Below are 22249 nucleotides of genomic sequence, written 5' to 3' on the forward strand. Positions count from 1 at the left end.
GAAAATGCATCCTCAGATTATCTCCGTGGTGAAGCCAGAAAAGCCCATGACAGGAAATACCTCAGCAAGGAACAGCTAAGACACAGTGGTGGCCTCTATGCTACTCACTTGAGTGTCTTCCTGTAGGGCTTAAAGCAACTTAACTCACGTTTCTATCCCTTTTATCCTCATCCTCAGCTCCTTGAAGAGCCCTTATGTGGAGCGGAAACAATCAGTACAGTGATTCCACATAAAACCATTGCTGAATGATAAATTCCAAGAATTGAAATGCTGCTGTATAGTTGCAACATGTCACCTCTGAGGATGGCCTGTTCCAAACATGTGGATGTGTTTTGCATTCTCGCCTTCTCCTCTCATTTTATTTCATTTAATCAGTGCAGTTTACTCGAGCTGTTCTCCTCTTGCTGATTAGACTTGTAATTCTTGCACATATGGTGGTGTTTGTGGAGAAAACATTTCCCTCCTCTCCCCCTCCAACCCCAAATCTGTGAGTCTTTTACTTTGGCTCTGTTCTTATCAAATAATTGCAGCTGTAATTAAAGCACAATGAATCAGCACCAGTCACAGGGTTGAGTTCTTCCTTAAGAAATTACATGTCCAGATGTCTGAGATGGCAGGCAGTTCTAGCATTTAAATAATGTGCCCATGAAGTGCCGCCAACCTGAAGGCAAATCTGTTTTCTACCTTTTGGCAAATAACCATACAACTGATATTTTGAATGCATTGTTGTTGCAGTTTTTATCATAAACTTGCATGACTACCTCCTGTAATGATGTACTTGCTCACAGTATATCACTTGGACACTCGGTTTGTCTGATCTGCATAGAGTCCCTGGTAAATAGAGGGAGACCAAGCTGGAAATCAAGCTAGGTGGAAGACTGTACCTGTTGACTTTTAATTAATGTCTCCTCTTTAAGAGAGGTGGTGGTTTCATAGAAAATGACGTTAGGAAGCATAATGAAGAAATACTGACGATTCAACTTAGCCAACAAAAGAGAAGACATTCTAAATTAGCATTAACATACAACTCGGTGCAGCTGGTGATGTCTGCTACAAGCGTAATAAAACCATGAGGTGCCAGTCTGCTAAACCACCAGTTAAGGACATACTTCAATTTGAAAATTGAATTTGAGATTTTAAGTCCTTTTATGAGTACCTGGACTCATAAGAGCAAACCGGCACAGGAGAACAAACCACTGTCAGTGTGCCTAATCAACGAACACCCTGCCAGGTCTGTGATCTTGGTGGCCTATGGGACTCCAGCCATTTTCTCATACGTGGAGCAAGTACCTGCTTTGCTTTTAAGAGAGTAATAGAATGTCTGGCAATGGCTGGGTCGGGTTTAAGCCTCCCGAGCATTTTGAGAGTTTGAAACTGAAGTCAGAAAATTAAGTTGGGGTCTGATTCTGATATCAGGGGAAGTGCACTTTTTCTGCAAGAAAATCACTCATTTCAGCAGAGTCACTTGCAATTTAAACCACTTTCTGATCAGAATGAGGCTTCCCATGATTACTGTGTACATGGTTGTCTCTACTGGATGATACTTATATATAAATTTAATTAATAGTACAGCTGAGTACATTGCTAGTAAATGTTTAAAAGCTCCAAGGATTTTAAAAGTTGTTTGATAATGTACAAAAGTAACTTTTTTTCCCTCTCTCTATCTCTCTTCCCCGCCCCCCTCCCCTTTCCTTCTGACAGCTATATCTGGCATGATTGTTCCCCCCATGTGAATGAATTGCCTTGAAGAATTTTACTAATGAAGAGGTTGAATTCTGCTTCAGAGAGAATCTGATACAAGTCCCAGAGTGGAACTTTTTACTCAGGCCTTTTTAAAAATAAAAAAGAAATAAAGAAGAATCTTACAATAACTGCGGATTTTTAAACAAAACAAAAATCACCATCCTTGCAAATACTGAAATTAACAATCTACAATTGCAAGGTGTTGATTCAAGTTGTCCATCCCAAATACCTGGGAGATATATTTATTGTATGTTGATAAAAAAATCCACTTTTTTTTTTTTTTTTTTTTTTTTTCGGGAGCGGGGGCTTGCTTTTATTTCCTTCTGGTTTTTGTGTTTTTTTAAGGCTTGATTTAACTCAACACCATTTGTCTTTTATAAATCATGCAATCACACAAGGGACACTAGAGATGGAACTCCACATTTTTAATTTATGATATTTTTTTTGTAAAGCTGTGTAAAGAAAAATGAAGTGGTGTCATTTACATACAAGTCTGTATGGGACAGAATAGAAGTGCCAGTTAGTTTTTCGTAGAAGAATTATGGCCATTTAATTAAGGGTCGGCTCATAGAGGTTGCTTATCCAGTGGTGACTTGCTAATATGATGCATTTTTAATGTTCTAATTAAATAGATATCACTCCCTAGAAAGCTGATATTTTTGGATGATGAGGGCGGGATGAGGGGTGGGATTAGTAACCTCTGTCTTTAATTTCAGGCTAAACAATTGTGTAAATAATGCAACAAGAAAAGTTGGTGAAAGGGAAGGTAAGGATGCAAATAACAAACACATTTCCTCTTGAACTGAAAATCCAGTGCCTCTAGATAGAATGCTAAAACTGCAGAATTAAATGAGCATGGCTCTCTCTTTAGCTTATACATCAGAATCTTTCCTAAACGAGTGGCCTTCTTGAAGTTTAGTGTCACCCAAGCTGTGCATAAAATGCCATCTGGATTTTGCGTAGCCATCCGATGACACCGACTGCGGCCACCACACGTGGGGTGTTTTCAGCATAGCCCCTCTCCCCTTGACCTATTTGTTTTTGTGGGGCAGAATGAGAACAGGCTCGGCTGCGGTTCTGCATCCTCACAATCTAAAAGCACACGTCTCCGTCAGCCTCCCACTAGGATTGTTCCTGTATCAGTCGACCCTCTCAATTTGTATCATAATATATTAAGCAACAGGTAACTGCTTTTGAATAGTAAATGAAAACACGAGTTTTGGGGGTGGGTGGTGGGGCTGTTAGGAAGATTTCAAATCAAAACCATAGCTTCTGTTTTACAAAAATTTTGCTATCATTATCTGGGAAGTGTTCTTAAAAACATTAGTCAAAGAGGCAGCAAAGCTCTGAAGATGCATTACCTGATATTTTTTCTTTGCTGTTGTGTTTTGTATGTAGTTATAAATACTGTAGATTTTTTGTGATTTTTTGCCAAAGTTGTTGTTCTATTTATACATTTTAATGTCTTAAGACAGTTTTTCAATATCACAAAAAAAGAATTTTACTGCATATTTTGCAAAAAGAGCTCACTACCTTTAGCTTGCACATACTTGCAAAATTAATTAATAAAAAAAAAAGCTTTTTGTTTCTGTTTTTTGTTTGTTTGTTTTAAAGGGGATTTTGTAAAATATCCATATAAATAATGTATTTATCTCTGGAATTTGTACATTGCTTTTATCCCCTACCAAGTTTATTTTATTGTGTATGTTTGCTATGTGAAAAGTGCTGATTTGTTTGGTCATTCACCGTTGTATTAGCTGTTTAAATGTGATTTTAAAACATTTCATTTATAGGGTTTTTTTTAGTATTGTTTAAAACCATGCTTCCATTTTTTTTTAATTTCCACCCAAAAGCCATTGTCTATTTTTGTATTATTTGTAAGTTAAGAAGTTTTTTCCAATATATGGCAAAAAGTAGCATATTATTCTTGTAGCATTTAGTTATGTAGATTTTAAAAAAAATGTATCCTTTGCTTTTGAGGCTTAACAAAAACTAATGCTGTTTTACTCTATTAATATGCATGGGATTTCTCCTCTTTGGAGTGACGCATTTTTGTGCATTAAATATGGGGAGAAACTTCATAGAACTCAATGAAAATACTTTCTTTCTTAAGTCTGCTTGTATATTTCTCTGTCTTTCACATAAATATAAACCAGCAGATTGGATGCCTTAACAATGCAAATCATATTCATTTCACTTGTACATTGTACTGTGCACCAGAACTGTCAATCATCACTAACATTCTAAGAAAAAAAAAAAAGGAATTGAAAAGCACAAAAGAACTGTTTTGTTACCTTAAAACAATATAACTTTTTTCTAGTTGAGCAAGAAATCATTTACAACGATGCTGCAACTGTGCATGCTTCCTGTATGAATTTTGCAATGGTTTTCACTAGAATGTCACAGTGTGATCTTTGGGGGGAAGGGAAGAAAACAGGATTTTTTTTTTTTTCATGATGAGAAAATAAAAGAAGAGAAAACTGGAAAATGTGAGAGACATCAGTTTATTGCTTCTCTGTATTCCAAGCAATTATTCTAATTCACATAGTAAGCAACAGCACGACAATGTAATCAAATTTAAAGCCATATTTTGTCCAGTGACACCATCAATTATTCTTGTAGAGCTCCACTCAAAGTCATAGCAGTTTTGACACCAGTGTTAGCCATCGATGTTTGTAGTCTTCTATGCCAGTGTCCAAAGATCCTTTGACAATGTGCATAATTTTGTTTTGTTGCAGCTATTTACAGTGATCTGATGAATGGGAATTTATAAAAATCTCCCCCTCACCACACTTATCTTTTACAAAGTAAAAGATGCAGCTGTTTACAGAATATGGCTTTAAGTGGAAACATTCAGATTTCAGTTTTAACAAGGTGAAGCTTCACAATGACTGGATTGCATAAAGTATGCCTATTTCCTCACAGTTGTACTAGAATGCAGCTAAAATGAAGTCATCTCTGAAACTACTAACCTTTCACCTTCTTATCTAAATCTTTTTGAATAGACACACACACTGTACAGTTCTATTGTTAGAGAAACTAACTACTGTAGAGATTGTTATAATTTTTTTGCAGAAATTCAAGCTGTAAAAACTTTTCAACTTTCACAATATTTAATTAAAGTTACTTCCTGTCTGTGAATACAGCTCCTAGTTGCGTTTTTATTCTTCTGCTTCTGCTAGCTAGTAGATGAGAAAAAATAAAATACAGAAGCCAGAGACTACTGAATTGTCTTTCTGAAATTAAGGAGAAGCAGATATTCATGGAATTACACAGTGAAACATGGTGAATGCTGGTGCACTGAAACTCCTCTTCCTCTGTCACAAATGGATTTCAGTCGATCCTCACTCGTAATGATGAATGTTCATCCTGTTATCGTTATTATTTCCAGTGGTTTAGTCTACTGAATTCCTAAAGAGCCCGTGTATTTTTCTCGCAGATTTCAGGAGCATATCTAGCTTTAGGTACGTAGTTGCAAAGAGCTGTCTCTCTAAATACAGTGATCATAAAGTACAAGGCAAAGACACATTAGATCCAGTGCCAGAGACCCGGGAAAATCTAAGTTTTTATCTTGATATTATTTAAGTCAATGGCAACACTCCAGGACCAGGTCTTAAGTGACCTGCTCCAGGCCAGCTCCAGGAACTGCATCAAAGTATGTGGAGCTGTAACTAGCCCCTTGACTTGACTGTGAAGGAGTTTCCATTCTGCTGCCCTTCCTAAATGACAAATCATCAGCTGCTAAATTGGTTCTAGGTGTTTCATTTCATTCTGTACATCTCTGGCGTGAGAGGACTATAATGGTTGTACTTCTGGCATGTGGAAGGGTGACAAAATGGCACTTAACTGGGCCTGAAGAGTGGCTGTCATACAGAAGATCTGTATGGGCACAATCAAAAAACCTTTAAACACCACACCTAGTACAAGGCTGCAAGCATTTCCAGTATAGGAATAGGGATGTCAGGGTTGCAGTTTAATTTAAAGCAAAATTTACTTGAAAAAATCAGATTTGCTAAAAACATAAGCAGCTGGAATTGGCTTCTTGCAATGTAAAGTGTTTGATGTCTCTTACATGTTAACAGATCCACTCCAGTAGTTGTCAGAGAAAAGAGAGCTGCTGGCTAAGTCAGACCCCAAACGTGTTTACTCTGTCAGCACAGAAGATCTGTTTCTTCTGTCTGAGGTAATTCTCCTGGTTCTCTTTCAAATGGTGTGACTGTTGGCAGCTCTCACTGCAGCTGAGGGCAGGTAAGATAGCATGAACCATGAGGCGTCTAGTTCAGATGGATGCTGAAGAAGATTCTGCTAGTCAGCTCCAGGGATGTTCATCAGCTGAGATCACTTGGGTGGCAGTGCTGTAGTAGATGAATTGTTTTTTTGATGCCAGAAGAAAACCCTCCAAAGCCCAAACCATGTGAGGACCAGTTGCAGGGTGCTCATTCAGGTATGGCTGCAGTGAGACACATATCCCATGATGGGTCAGACACTAAAAGGGAGAGAAGTGTCTTCTGTCACAGAGAACACCTACACGTGAGGGCTTAGGGTGAGGTGTGTAACGGCATAGCTTATTGCTGTCTTCTAACCTGGTGGCTTCTTTAATTTTTCAGCAACTGTAGCAGTCGTTTTGATGGAATTGTTTGTGTCTGGCAGCGGGATTGAATGTATTTTTGTATGCTCGTGCCTCTAATTTTTTTTATTTAGTTTAAGGAAACCTCAGCAAAATGGGCTACCTTCACTGTTCATTCCCTAGCCTTGTCTGTGTGTCTGCTTATTCTCTTTAGAGTCTGTCTCCACAGGCTCTTGCTTCATGTAACATTTACATAACTCTGCTTAGCATCACGGCCTGTGTATCTTCTGCCATTTAATGGGTTAGCTGAAGACACATTTCATGTTACACACTTGATTTCCTCAACTCCTTCCTGTTTACTGCCCCTTGTTTTCCAGTCCTCTCAGAAATATTCACATTGTGCTGCTGTACTAAAGATGGGTTGGAGGCCTCCCACAGAGTCCCTGGCCCCCAACTCAGCTCCAGACTCACGGGACAGTTTCATGGGATAGAAGTTTTTGGAAGAGCTTTAGCAAATGCCACATTGCCCAAGCTTTTTCAAAAATGCACCTTAGTTTAGTTGCCCTCATTACCCTTTTAGGGGGAGTTGTCACTGGAGCCCATTCCTCCAGTGCAGAGAAAACATAGATTTGTGCTGCACCAGCACCGTGCTTTTGAATTCCTTCTTACCTGAGTTAGCTCTCCTGGTAAATAAGCAGCAAACAAGTGCTGCTGCTACAGTCTTTGCTTTGCTGTGATAAGCAATCCAAGCGCTTCTAGTGTCTTACTTAAGTTGCCCTCCTTTTCATGGAGAATTCCAGTGGCTTTTTTTTTTTTTCCAATTCCATTTCACTTTGTACTTTTCTGCATATCTGAGAGATGGGGAGTCTGTGAGGACTGTTCATCTCATCATCTCAGAGCTGTAACCATTTTATTTGCTTAGCTCCATCCACAGCAACATTACAGAAGCATCACTTTCTACTTGTTGCTTGATTTCTCCCTTCACATACACACTTTGTTACTACTGTACTAATAAAAAAGTGCAAAACCTACCAGTGAACATTCAAAGTCCACTCCATACAATAAGGCCACATCCCAGAGATGTGAAGCAGCCTGACACAGAGCTTGAGCAAGATAGTCACTCAATTTGGTTGCTGCCTCCTTGCCCACCCACCAGTTGTACTTCTTCATGTCATTGCCACCTTCCAGCCTGCCCCCCCCCCCCCCCCCAGTTATCTCATTGGGATGCTGCCTGATGATTTGGGCCTCATTTGACATCTCCATTTCCTCTCTTTCCCAGAAGGAGCTGTTTCTGGCATCCCTTTTCCCCAGCACCTAATGCTGGTATTTCAGTAGGGGAGGTCAGGTCAATACTTTAGATAAATAAGTAATAGCTCCAACTCCACAACCCTGTTCTCTCTTCCTCTCCTTGGTGCCCTTGAGGATACAACTAGACAGAGCTTATGGCACTGCTCCAACTTGATTGGCAGGTCATGTGAAAGAGCACACTTCTTAGAAAACTTCAATATAGTCATTCCAGGACACGAATGCCAATGACTACCCAGGTCACAGCCTAACAGCAGGGACTGCAATTCTAGGTGGCTTTTTTGTGTAGACCTACAACAGGCGCAGTAAATACAGTGCTTTAACACTCATTTTTCTACTTATTTTCAATGAATGACCCAAACTTCATCACTAGTATAGATACACATTTGAAGACAGCCACCAAAAGTATTATTTAGATGCTCACTTAACACTTTCCTGACATATACGGCAAACTCTGTCCTAAATGTCCCAGTCCAGCCAAACTCTGTTTTGTATAGGGGGGATGAAATTGTTCACTTCTTTCTTTGTTAGTACAGTATATGAGTCCCTAATTTTCCCACATTTATTCATGTCAAAAATGTATCTTATACTGTAAGCCCTTACAGGGGTTTCAGTGGGTTTGCAGCTGGTATACAAGAGGGACTCACCATGCCATGGCGATTCACTGCAGGCTGGCAGCTCTTGACCATGCATGTGAGAAAGGCAAGGACGGATTACGGCTGTAGCTACGTATAAGTGTGCCCTGAAGAGGCACAAGTTATCTGGTTGAGAAAAACCTCAAGATAAATGCCTCAGTGACTCCCTGTAAGAAGGTGACAGCTCAGCTCAGAGCTTTGCTCAGGAGGCACAAAAATGTGGAGGTGGTGTGTGTGTGTGTGTGTGTGTGTGTGTGTGTGTGTATGTACACCTGCGCGTGTGTGTGTGTTGAGGTGGGAAACTGTGTGAGAGCCATGACAAGCTCTGGGAAGCAAGGCCCTGGATGAACCCTGTCAGAAAAGTTCACTTTTCTGCAGTTTTTAGAGGAAAAGGGAGCACAAACACTGCACTGAGGCTCATCTGGAGGGTTGTGCTGCAGCTTTCATCTCTGCTCCCTCCCAGACCCACACGCTCCCCTCCAGCTTTGCCCAGGTCCTGCCCACCGCCCTGCTGCCTCCCTGCCCACTGCCCCTGCCACGAAGGGCTCTGCCTTCAGCCTCATTTCCACGGAGCATTGCTCCCCGTCAGCCTGCCCCAGGCACTGCCTCGCTCCCCCACCTCGCCACCATTAACTTTGCCTTCAACCTCTGCTGCATCATTGCCTTCTCCTGAGGGTTCCCTATTTATATAGAGGGGAAAATGCAGTTGCTGGGACTAGAAATATTTTGTTACCTTTTTCTACTTAAGTGCGAGGCATTTTTATCTGTGCTCTCTGGAGACTTATGCTACAGTGGGACTGATTTTATCCACTTACTCAATGCACTTTAGTTCAATAATGATTACAGAACTTCTACATAATATATTAGGCATAGCTGATTTCCCAGGGTTTGTAGCCCTCTATCTCCCTAAGCATTTAAAAATGAATCTCTCTGTGATAGGTATGTTATGAATGATACACTCCTCAACAGTCATGATGTAAAAATAATAGCAGCAGTGGGCCAGGAATGAAGAAGAGGAGAGCATCCAGCTGGAAAATGCCAAAGCCTGTTGGATAACACAACCCAATAGCAATGGCCTGGTTTGTTCATTTTATCACTGCTCCTTAGCCCATCAGCAGCACTTGCCATCTACGAAGTTCGGGCAATCCAGGACAGATTCCCAAACTCTCCCTCCACCACCTTACCCAAACTGAGGGTTTTGACAATTCACTGTCTTCACTGAAGGATGGGTTCACCTGGTCTCTCTTTCTCACTCTGTCTCTCTCTCTTTTTATTTATTTTTTTTTTTTAAATGCAAGCTGAGCTCTTCAGCTTGCTCAACTGTGGATTTAGCAGCCGTGAGCAGGCCTGTCACAGCCAGCACCCCCAGCCCTGAGGTGCCCGGTCTTAGTGCAGAAAGCCTGCACAACGTTTCTTTTCTTCAACAGCAAAAGGAGTAGCAATGTTTGCAGTCATGGGCTCCTTCATACCTGAGGTTGGACTGTGTGCCCCTAATGCAAGAAACCTGGTCCTAAGTTTTCCTCTGGTTGAGAGGCTTTCCAGACCCATTTCCCCAACCATGGAGACTGCAAGTCTTCTCCATCCTCTGCTATCCCAGTTGCTAGTGACCCTCTGCCCATGTTGTTCTCCATCTGCCCTCACCTCACCCTGCTGCTCAGCACCTTTATGGCAGAGGGCATCCAGCTTCTCCATAAAGCCTAAGACTGGCTTGGTCAAAGCCCACTCATTTGCCCCAGGGAGTTTTCCACACCATGAATCAAGTGCCTTGCTCATCTTGTCATCAGCCTCCCCAGTCGGTGGTGATGGTGCTCTTTTACTTTTTTAAACATAAAGACCCCATTTTATGCATTTTTCTGATAGTCTCTTACTTTCAGTAATGACTTCTGGCAAGGAGTTCCACAGTGTTGTGATTTAACCCCAACTGACAGCTAAGCCCCACCTGGCTGCTCACTCACTCCACATCCCAGTGGGATGGGGAAGAGAATCATAACAATAAAACTGAGCCAACTTGTGGGTTGAGATAAAGGCAGTTTAATAAGTAAAGCAAAATCCACACACACAAGCAAAGCAAAACAATTATTTCGTTCACCACTTCCCATGGGCAGGCAGGTGCTCAGCCATCCCCAGGACAGCAGGGCTCCATCACATGTAACGGTGACTTGGGAAGACAAACACCATCACCTTGAATGTCCCCCCTTTTCTTCTTCTTCCCCCAGCTTTATATGATGAGCATGACACCAGATGATCTGGGATGTCCCTTGGGTCATTTGGGGTCAGCTGTCCTGGCTGTGTCCCCTCCCAACTCCCTGTGCACCCCCAGCCCCCTCACTGGTGGGGTGGGATGAGGAGCAGAAAAGGCCTTGGCTCTGTGTAAGCACAACTCAGCGATAACTAAAACATCCCCTTATTACCAACACCATTTCCTGCACAAATCGAAAACATGGCCCCATACAAGCTACTATGAAGAAAATTAACTCTCTCCCAGCCAAGACCAGCACACACCGGTTCATTGCTGTTATTTCCTTATTTTCTACTCGTGCAATGGGATGTGTGGCTGCTGCAACCATTAGTGCCCGATGCGGGCAGCCCCTGCGGGCCCTCGGGGGGCTGGGGGGAGCCGTGGTGCTGCTGCCTCTCGCCCAGCCCTGGAAGAGCAGCGTGGGGCAGCTCCATCACCACTGCAGCCCCACGGCCGCCTGATTGACATCAGGAAATAGCACAACGAAAGTTGCTACCAGCTAACAGCTGTTTCAACAGTTTTAATCACAAGGCGAGCTGTAAGATAAATAAATAAATAAAGCCTATGAAGTGACAAAACAAATGGCCTGGTATCGGAGACAGATTTGAAGCTTCTGGCTGCCTTCATGGGAGAGCAGCCTGCAAGCTTTCACCCTCCCTCCCCCAAATAATTAATTTATCACCTAGCAGTGCTGTGGCTCTCTGGGAGGCGCTTGGAGATGGCGTTTGAAGGTGAATTCCAGCCCTTCAGAGGGGCTTGTGGGGCTGGTGAAAGAGGAGCCGGAGTCTACAGGTGAACTGGCAAGATCACAGGAGATTTATATCAACCTGCTTGAGCTACCGTGAGCCAGCACGTGCTATATTGTTCCACCCTCACAAATCACTGTTATGCCCTTTCTGCTTTAAACACTATGGATCAGCTATAACAACACTTGATATTTATTTTATTTCAACTATCACTCTGATTTGTCAGGTGTATTTTTTATGCACAGCAGGTGTACCCTAATGGGGTTAGGGAATAAACAGAAAATTGATGGGCTTACACACCCATTAGCTAATGGATTACTAAGCAAAAGGGACTCTGTTTAACCCCACTGCACTTAGCCCACTGTTAGGAGGAATGTTAAAGACTATAAGCTAACACTCAAACGTCTCTTCGTGGACCCAGGGGAAGAGAGCTCAAACTTTAATGCATCGCTTTTGATAGGCAGGTGAATGAATGTGGCTATCATTATGCAATCACGCATCTCTGGAACTATTTATCAACTGCACAACGTGCCCCATGAACCCTGTGTGCTCCTGACCCACCGTGCTGTGAGTCTGTCACCGTGGCGTACAGAAAGGGTTAACAAGGATGAAATCCCCCCTGACAGAGGTGCTTCCCACATCCCACTTGCACAAAGCATAAAGCAAACTCAGTGCTGCCGCTGCAACTTCATGTTCCCATACTACAGTTTGTATGTTAGCAACATGCTTTTCTGTGCAAAGGCCTTGTGTCAACACCAGCTTTAATCAGTTATTTCAAGATAGATGTGCCTCGTTAGCATCAGAACAATGCAATTACTTCCCCTCCTCCCCTCTCTCCAAATCCCAGGGTTTTATTGGCCTATTAATGGTTTGATTTGTTGTTGGTAGAAACAAGAAGGATTCCAACTCATTGATCATATTATCCTACAGATATCTAGCAGAATAAATAAATGGGATGATAAAATCCAAACCATATGCACAAAGGTTACGTTTTCTAAGTCCTTTAGTGTTCTGCATCATAGTTTATGTTCCCTTTCAACTGCAAATACACAGTTCAATGCAGTACATGACAGCTAAAAAAAGGTCTGTAAAGTTAAAGGTTATATTTACAATCTTCTGCCAATTTTCTCACATGGAAGCAAGTAACGGTGATCCTTGGTGTCCACAGATGCAACAAGAAACAACTCTCTGACATAGGTGTATAATCAAAAGCCAATTCAAAAGGAGCCTTCTGTAAATAGCAACTTGATCCAGGCATGTGCAAGTTTTGCATGAAGCACCGGAAGAATCCTGCTGACATCAGTGGGATGGCTCATGCGTTTGAAGGGAAATAGGTGCATGCGTGCAGGAGAGGTGAAGGTGGAAGAACAAAAAATAAAAAGAGAGAATATAATTTTGTGTTGCTTTCCCCTAAGCCGTGACAGAAAATTTCACAGCCGGTGGGAAGCTAAGGTCCTTTCGAGTTTCCTTTTGCCTTCCTGTTCCTGGGGTGCTTTCAGGTGCCCCTTACATTAGCTCCGGAGGCCCATCCGGGTTGCAGTTCTGCTCAGAGAGTGCTCCGAGGGATACAGGATGCCTCTGACAGAGAGGGGGATGTGGCACCGAGCGTGGTCGCTCTGGGCTTTGCCTTACTGATGGTCTCTTCCTGGAGCTGGGGAAAGAGAGTGCTTCGGGCACTTGACAAACCAACAGCTGAGCTCTTCGGTCAGCTGAAGAGGGATACCATAGAAAAGGCCACAGATACAGTGGCAAAAACATAGACAATTGGGACTTCAGTATGATCAAAATGACAACTCAGATCCCTCCTTACTCTAGAGAGCAGTGGTCAAGCAGAAATCTGCTGATGACTGCTGGAGGACAAATTGCTCTGTTGCCAAGTCAAAACGAAGGTCCAAAAGTATGGTGTGGTTCAAGTGATGCATGGATACAACTTTAGCTCTAGGTTGTAGAGTCTGTATTTGAGATGATTTAATTTATGCTGGAATTCATCAGCATCAGTCTAAAAGGCTGGAGCAGCATAGCAACAAGCTTGTTAATTACTAAGCAATTATTTTACTCAACTTTTAGACCAAGGGGATACCCAAAATATCCGCATCTGTTTCATTTTGATTTCTTATTGTTCCTTCCATGCTGTAGCTGAGGTTATTTTACAGCAGCTGTCAGTCATAGCAGTAACAACTTCCACAGTAGCAGCTTCCATTTGGCGAGCTCACTATACAGAAAGTGCTGTGATGGAGTGGAAGGGGTTTCTTTCTCTTTCTTAATATCATCTTCCCCTAGGATAGACTATCTTGCCCTCCCCAGCAGAACACGCTTGGATCACACTGCGGAGTTCTGACTGCTGCTTTTAAAAAGGTATATCTGTTTGTTTCTATCAACACATTTCAGCTCCTCTGGCATGCTGTCTTTGCAGCTCTAATAGAGACACTTCACATGTAATAGGGTCACACAGTGATCCTCACGTTCGATTCCATTCCTATCACCATGTTAAATTGAAACAATATGTGTGCATCAGGTTTCTGCAGTGCAGGGAAGCTGTAGCATCTACAAGTTTTGTGATGCGATGAAACTAATGATTTGGATTTTATTTTCTTGGTACCACATTCAGCTGGTGAACTCTTGAAACTACACCTTACCTCATTTTCTCTCTGTCTCTTTACCTCTCAAGAGCTTTCAACAACAGATCTACTTTCATGCTATAAAAAAAAAAAAAAGTAATTCTATCAGTAATTTATGGAAATTAGAAAACTGATTAGCATAAAGCTTCTACTTGTGATAGTGGGGTTACAAAAGTGGGTTGATAGGTAAAAATGATCTCCTTAGTGATAATTAACTTTGATCTCTTAAATAACTGTTAACTTTCATAAAGAAGGAGAGTACAAATGACATTTGCATCATGGCAACTCTAAAAAGGCAGAACATAACTTTCATTGGAGATTACATGATAAGCTCTGTTCTCAAAGAAAATATACTCATTTCAAAGCAAAATGACATGAATTGTCAAGGACTGTTGGGTTTGTTCTTATATCCTGTGCTAACCTGAGTGCACTGAGATGAGACATTGCAAATGCTTATGTGAACAGCTCTGTACATGCATGTAAATGATATGTATTTATCTACAAGGAAATTACAATACATGCTCTGCTTAGCACTTCTATGAGACCATTCATCCAAGGACTTCCAAGTACTTTATAAACATTAATTCATTCTGACTATGTGACTGTGAGGTGAGTAAATATTAGTCTTATTGCAATATTATTGGGAAATGGAGAGACACAGCAGCTAAGAGACTTACTCAAGGTCAGATTGCTTGGATGCCTAGCTTCTAGTTCTGTGTGCAGGCATGACCTCCTCGCAAAGCACATGATTTTCTTTGGACATTAGAGGTTGCACTCCTCAAACTTTGCTTTGAGTACTGTTTTGAAAAGTTTCCATTCCATATTTATTTCTGAATGATTTCACTGTGCATGTTTGGGGTTGGGTAGTCTTCCCACCTCTGTTTTACAAATGAGAAACTGAGGCAAAGAGAAAAAAGAATCCAAAGGACCCATTAGATGTGAACATCCAGTTTGAGAAAGCAGCAATTGTAACCAGAAGATCCATGCCAAGCTACAGTTTAAGCCAAAAGACAAGCAGTTGTGTCTTGAGTTTTATGGACTCATTAGAAACCAAGTCTTCAGGCGAAACTGAACTTGTGAAGTTCCACTTGAACTTAACATGCAAGCAAAGAAGATTTTTGGAAGCCGAGTATACCCGACGTTAGTTGTTAGTCCTCTCATAATGGACCTCAGAAAGATTTACACAATAAGTGTAAACCAAAAGTTACATATGATGTGAAGTGCATATCAAGAAATGCACACACACTCACTCACAAGGAGGCTAGATAATTTTAAGTAGCAAATTTTAAATAATATCTTAATAAATAAATACTTAAAGCTTTGCAAGATCCAAATTTTTCAATTCATGGAAATCATCTTAGAACCCTTCTTGCACACTTAAAGCTCCTGGCATACTGAATTGTTGCAAAGAAACCATTGCAACATCTCAATATCTTTCTTCACTAGCTCCTTCAGATACAGAGTATGCTGGCCAGTCTCCAAATCATTTTATCCTGTCATCTCTCTTCCTTTGATATGCATGAAGTTAAAGGGAAATGGCAGTCTCCTAATTTCTATTTCCACCCAATGTCATGGGAGAGAGGAACGAAAAAAAAAAATTACTTTTTTAATGCAGCTTTTAAAATAGAAAAGCAAAAAAAAATTTTTTTACAGCACTTAATAGGCCTCCCTTGCAATTTAAAAACTGATTTTCAGGAGCTCATATATTCAAATCTCCAAAGTCTATTTGAAGGCACATCTGAAGGTGCACCCTGCAACCTGTGTGTAGCAAACTCTTTTGAATCTTGTCCTTGAAACAAAAATTAGTGCCCCATGGGAGCTCAGCAGTGTAGACAACCACTAACTGCAGAATGACTGAAAGCAGAGCTGAGAGTCCTTGCAGCTGGGAGGGAGAAGGGGATGAGAGAGCGAGGGAAGATGAGAAAAGCCTTCAGGAGCCATTTGGGAGACAGTCACTGGGAAGAAGAAAGAAAGACATGCACTAAAAACAACAGAAACACAGGTGGAAATGGCCTACTGGGAAATCAGGCTGTCAACAAACAAAAGCCGAAGGCCAGAAAGCAGTTTCAGTAGCAGCCCCTGCTAACAGGGCTTCAGTGTTCAGTAAATAAATTAGCAGCAGCTTTGACTGTTTGGAAATTAGTAGTGACATGATGAAAGAAGCAAATGGCTTGCTTTTATCTGGAGTGGAAACACTAAACTTCCAAAGAAATCCTTGCCTGTATTAGGAGAAGCAGAGATGCTTATATCAACTTAGACTTGAACAACAATATCAGAAAAGTTTAATTTCATTTATCAGAGGCTCAGAACTTCATTTGTAACTAATGAGACCTGTGTCCCTCTGGGCTGCCTCTGACAGCATCTCTCCTTTGAATAGTTTATTACTTAGGAGGGAAAAATAATGTAGATTAGGTAGATAGACAGACAGACAGATAGATACCTAGATGTTTGAAAAAAGAAGTAGAAAGTTGGGATATTAGATCAACTCTTCAATTATTGCAAACTGGGAAAACTCCTTTGGGAGAAACTCTAGTGATTTACTTCTGTTGAGAATCTGATCCTGTTTAATTAAATGGGAACTAAATGAGGGGCTGAATAGTAAACACTTCAGCACGTGCTTAAACATTCAGCATGTGCCAAAGTCCTATTGATTCCGTTGAGATATAATTTGCTTAAGCACTCCTCCCCAGTAAGGGTTCCTACCGAATCAGGGCCTCAGTTACTGGAGATGAATGTTTATTTTGTCAGAGGTATTAAGAAAGGGCTCTATTCCCACATCCTCATTGCTTAGAAAGACAGTTGGATAAGGAGTAACATCGCAGTCTCCAAAGTGAGCAAATATTTACGTAGGCTGTGCTGAGTGTACTTGATATGGCAACCAGTCCAGGAGGCAAACTTGCACTTACAGTGGAAAGGTGGATGTCTTGGGTAGTCCTTTGATCTGGTGGGTCCATCCCACTGTGCTAGTGTGTGTGGATCCACATAAAACCTGAAATATTAACTTTGTCCCTAGCATGGACAACCCAGAGTTGTGTCCACATTGCCTTTGACAAATGGCAACAGCCTCTGCTGTATCTGTTGCCCATCAATTTGCGAGATGGAACTGGTATGTGATAATGCCATGACATACCAAATCTAAAGAATCACAGATTCACTAAATTGTTTGGACATTGAATCTGCCCTTCAAAGAGCATTGGTTTTGTGTCCCCTGAAATACCTGGATTTTTCCAGTGAGCCAGGAACTCCTTCCACTCTGCCTGGCTCATACCATTGGTTCTTACCACTGTGAGAGGTAAATTAGCTACCATGCTTCTAGACAAAATGGTCAGTAAGTAGCGGCATCCCTCAGGGATCAATACTGGGACCAATACTGCTTAATGTCTTCATTGATGACCTGATGATGGGATGGAATGCACTCTCAGCAAGTTTGTAGATGACACCAAATAGTGGGGGGAGCGGTCGATACACCACATGGCAGGGCTGGCCGTCAGAGGGACCTGGACAGGCTGGAGAAATGAGATGGCAGAAACCTTATGAAGTTCAGCAAAACCACATGCAAAGTCTTGATATGTGGGATGAAATAGCCTTATGCAATAATATGGACTGCAGGCTAATTCTCTAGGAAGCAGCAAAGTCAACTGCATCTTGGGCTGTATTAGCAAGAAAGCAACCAGCAGGTCTAGGGATGTGCTCCCCTCTGTTTGGCACTTGTGAGACCACACCTGTAGTGCTGAGTCCAGTCTGGGGTTCCCAGTTATAACAGAGACATGGACATACTGGAGCAAATCCCAGAGAGGCTGAGTGCTGGAGCTGAGAAAATGAGGGAGCTGAACTTACTCAGCCTGGAGAATCATCTGGTCCAACCTTTCTGGCAAAAGCAGGGTCTAGACAAGATAGCCCAGCACCCTGTCCAGGTGAATCTTAAAAGTCTCCAATGTTAGGGAACTCACCACTTCCCTGTGGAGATTATTCCACTGGCTGATTGTGGATCCTGTTTCCATTGTGAAAAATTTTCCTCATGTCCAATTGGAATCTCCCCAGGAGTAACTTGTACCCACTGTGCCTCATCTTTTCCAAGTGACTCCTGGTAAAAAGGGACTCTCCATCTTCTTTGTAGCCACCCTTTAAATACTGAACATGATGATAAGGTCTCCCCTAAGCCTTCTCAAGTTTGAACAAACCCAGTACTCTCAGCCTTTCCTCACCTGGCAGACTTCCTAGTCCCTTGATATCTTTGTGGCCCTCCTCCGGACCCTTTCCAGCCTGTCTACACCTTTTTTGTATAGTGGGGATGAAAACTGAACACAGTATTTCAGGTGTGGCCTGACAAGCGCTGAGCAGAGTGGGATAATGATGTCTTTATCTCTGCTGGAGATGCCCGTTGTTGATGCAGCCCACCACCCCATTGGCTTTCTTTGCTGCTGCAGCTCACTGTTCACTCACATTGAGCTTGTTGCTCACCAGGACCCCCAGGTCCCTTTCCACAGAGCTGCTTCCCAGCCAGGTAGATCCCAGCCTGTGCTGCACTCCTGGATTATGTTTTCCAAGGTGAAAGACCTTACCCTTGTCCTTGTTGAACTTCATAAGGTTCTTGTTAGCCCACTCTTCCAGCCTATCCAGGTCTCCCTTCCAGAGTGTCCACTTCCCCAGTCAATTTGGTATCATCAGCAAACTTCATCAGGGTACACTTGATCCCATCATCCAGTTCACTCATGAAGATATTAAACAGCATTGGGCCCAGTGTTGATCCCTGGGGGATCCCACTTGTGACATGTTGCCAGTTAGAAAAAGAGCTATTTACCACCACCCTCTGGGTGTGACCCGTCAGCCACTTCCCCACCCATGGACCACTTGTCTAGACTGTAGCACACCAGTTTCTCTAGGAGGATGCTGTGGGGAAGGAACTATATCAAAAGCCTTGAGGAAGTATAGGTAGACAATGTCCACTGCTCCCCCCACATCAACGCAGCAGGTTACTTTGTCATAGAAGGTGATCAGGTTTGTCAAGCACGATTTGCACTCGGTGAATCCATGCTGTATTTTCCCAGCCACATGCTTAAGATGAAGGGGGAACTGTATTGCTACCTGCAACTGCCTGATACAGAGAAGACAGAGTCAGATGCCTCTTGGAGGTGCACAGGAATAAGACAGGAGGCAATAGACACAAGGTGGAACAATAGAAGAAAAATCAAATACAAGGAAGGGTGGTTTTTTTAACCACAAAAGTGATTAAATATGGGAACAGGGTGCCCAGAGAGCTTGTGCAATCCTCACCACTGGAGGTGCTCAAGACTTGACTGAACACAGTCCTGACCAACATGATCTAATAGAACCTTTGAGCAGGGGCTTGGACCAGATGAGCTTCGTGGTCCCTTCCAACATAAATTATCCCGTGATTTTGTGGAAGTGAAACATGGTAGAAATGGTGAAGACTGTGTGGAACCATGTAATAGGTGATACAGGTCTGTGAATGGAAGCTCAGACCCATTTAGACTGAGAATTTAATTAATTAAGACAGACATAACATAGTTGGATTTTTAGTAAATTGTTAGTTTAGTGCTACACATGAACTCAGTAGGAAAGCTGCAATTGCATAGCCTGCATAATAATACAATAAGGCAGACAAAAATCTATCCAACAGCTAGGAACCAATGAGTTATCATCAACGGTTTTATGTCAAAAGAGAGAGAAGTATCAATTGGTCTCCCACCGGGATTGATACCGGAGCCAGTATTAATCGATATACTCATTAACAGCCCAGAGAAGAATGTAAATTCAACAACCACTGGATCTGGAGAAGATTCAAAGGAACAGTGGGGATGTGGCAAAGGAGGGAGGTGGCATATAAGAAATAGAATTGTAGTCAAACAGTGTGTAGATTTAATCAGATGAATGAGCAACATTTAATATTTTGTGTATTCAGGGAATAATTTTACAGAAGATAGTTGTAAAATAGGGTGGGGATAGTGCTTAAAACCATCCCTCCTAAAAATCCCCAGGTTAGCCAACTACTAATTTCTTGCACCATTGCAAAAGAACGAGGCAGTGTATGAGGTTTGATCCATTAAAAGCCCTGCAAGACAATGTTTTAAATTGCCACTTAACAATGTGTTTGGTGTCAAGTAGCCAAATGTCACAAGATATTTTGATAAAGAAAGAAGATTAGGAGAGAGAGACACTAAAATTGTGCAAAGTCTGGATTCACACCTAGCTTATGTACTTCACACTGACTGGTTAAAGAGATTAAAATGTTTAAGCCTGTAGCAGATGAAAACTACAGTAATGATGATAATGGGACAAAATTTGACTTCCTGTGATTTGGTATGGAACATATAATGTTTTTTTCCTCCATGTTTTCCTACATCTTCTCCAATCTTAGTCCTGGGATTTTGATGCATCCATATATATATGCACATATATATAAATTTGTTCAAAGATCATGTTGCTTGGTGAAGGTGTGAGTGAGCTGACCCATAGATATTAAACCCACACAAATTGCCATATTAATCTAAAATATCTTCTGTATCACAGAGGTCAGAGCATTTCCCTGCACAGGTATCTCAATTTTGGGGTTTTGGAGAATATAGTAAAAATTTATTCTGGATTTCAAGCCTTCATCTGTTGGAGAATGCATGACATGCCTTGCCCAAATGTTGATAGTGGGTTTATATATTCTCAATCTGAACTGGCTGTGTTTCACTTTGTAGCCTGCTTGCATCAGAAATATTTTTCCTCACATAGCTACCTGGTGGTACCATTTAACTCCATAATGCATTATAACTATCATTTTTATAAAATATGCTTATAAACTAGGAACTTATATTACTCCCATTTAAACCCATGAAAACTCTCATGGACATTAATGCAAGCAAGGGCCTGATATTTATTCATCGAAAACTAGAACCGTGTGATGGAAAATAAGAAATCTTTTAAGCCACAGTTCTTAAGGGTATGTTGCATGGTGTTTACTGTTCAACACATCAGAGCCTCATAGCCATATTAGTTGTATGAATGGGATAAGATTACTTGGGCAATTTTCCTCTACATTAGAAACAAATCGCAGCTAAACCTCTGCTGGCTCCATACATTTTAAATTCCCATTTTCTCTCACTAGAACAGAAAAATAAATACATAGATAGCTGACCAAACTTAGAAAGTGTTCAAAGCAATCAAGTGCAAATTCCCTCCTGTTAAAATGTGAACAAAACAGAAAACCTTTGACTGAGAGGTAACTTCAGAGATAAGTAGTTAGATAGATGCTATAGACAACAAGACACAAACAAATTAAATCTATTCCACTGAAACAGTGATATAATTTCCCTCCAGAGACTATCTAAGACTGACAAAGTAAACAAAGAAATAACATGTTTCTTAACTTGTGAAATGTGACAGTCAATGGCAGATAGCAAAACAAAACTAAACAGTGCTAGAAGTTCTTAGCACAAACATGCTGTTCAGAGACGATGCAGCTCTATTTTTCTTTGACTTCGACCTCTTAATAACTGTACTTTTTCACACATCCCTCCTCTGAGGTTTTTCATCCTCTTTCCAGCATGGTCCTCCTGCTTAAGAAACACACTACATGTTTATTTTGAGGGACAGACTGAGTGTCTGGGAATGAGAGAGCTGTTAGTCTGGGACTGTAATGACACCTCTGAAGGCTTTTTGCCCTACAAAGTGTGCACGGACATGTTTCTGTTTGGCTTTGATGGTAGACAAGACCTTGCTAAATGTTAAGCACATACTGCAGAGCTTTGAAGGCACAGGCTTGGGCATCAATGTTCGTTTTAAAGCATTATGGATCTGGGGCCAAAGAAGGGATCCTTGGTCTGTTATCTGCTTGGTCATCAGATTATTCTGTCAACTGAATTTTAAGGCTTGTCACAGAGACAGAAACCTTTTTAAGGTTTCAGGTCAGTTCTGAGACTTCTGTATAAGGAGTTATGCTACCTGGCATAACTTAATGATGTCGCAAGTCCAAAAGAAGTATCATCAAAGCCAGAAGGAGACACTTCAGGCACTACTGAGATGGCCATACTATAAAAGCAAGCTCTAAAGATAGGAGCAAAAGGCTGAGCATGCCAAAGTGCAGTACAGCACTAATTTTCATGTTACTCATAGCAATCATTTTTCCATGAACAATCTGTATATGTCACTTACAAATATCTCATTTATTCCCCAGCCTTCATATGCACATAATAATCCTTTCACTTTATTTTAGTTGATAGTTTGCCTTTAAAATGTCAGGTCTTTTCCCCTCTAAGTTGCAAATTGCTTTTGTACCTAAAAGTTTATAGCCGAAATATCTTAGCTCAGAGCTGCATAGGGGCTGCTGATGAAAAATGGATCCTTTCACCCCCGCAGACAGTCAGAAACCAGTCCAGGTCTCCAACTGC

The 22249-nt window shown here is 41.6% G+C and overlaps 1 protein-coding gene across 16 annotated transcripts in view; it reads left to right on the plus strand.

Moving 5' to 3' along the window:
* EBF1 (EBF transcription factor 1) overlaps positions 1-4888 on the plus strand; it is a 283869-nt gene extending 278981 nt beyond the window's left edge. For all 16 annotated transcript variants that reach the window (XM_074915724.1, XM_074915728.1, XM_074915735.1 and 13 more), the window contains one exon: positions 1702-4888. Coding sequence is in view for 10 of the 16 variants with exons in the window: in XM_074915728.1 (XP_074771829.1) it covers positions 1702-1733 (32 nt within the window). In the remaining 6 variants the exon portion in view is untranslated. The remainder of the gene's footprint in view (positions 1-1701) is intronic.
* Positions 4889-22249: the final 17361 nt, after the last annotated feature.

Source organism: Athene noctua, chromosome 12 (assembly GCF_965140245.1).
Source record: "Athene noctua chromosome 12, bAthNoc1.hap1.1, whole genome shotgun sequence".
NCBI classification, from domain to species: Eukaryota; Metazoa; Chordata; class Aves; order Strigiformes; family Strigidae; genus Athene; species Athene noctua.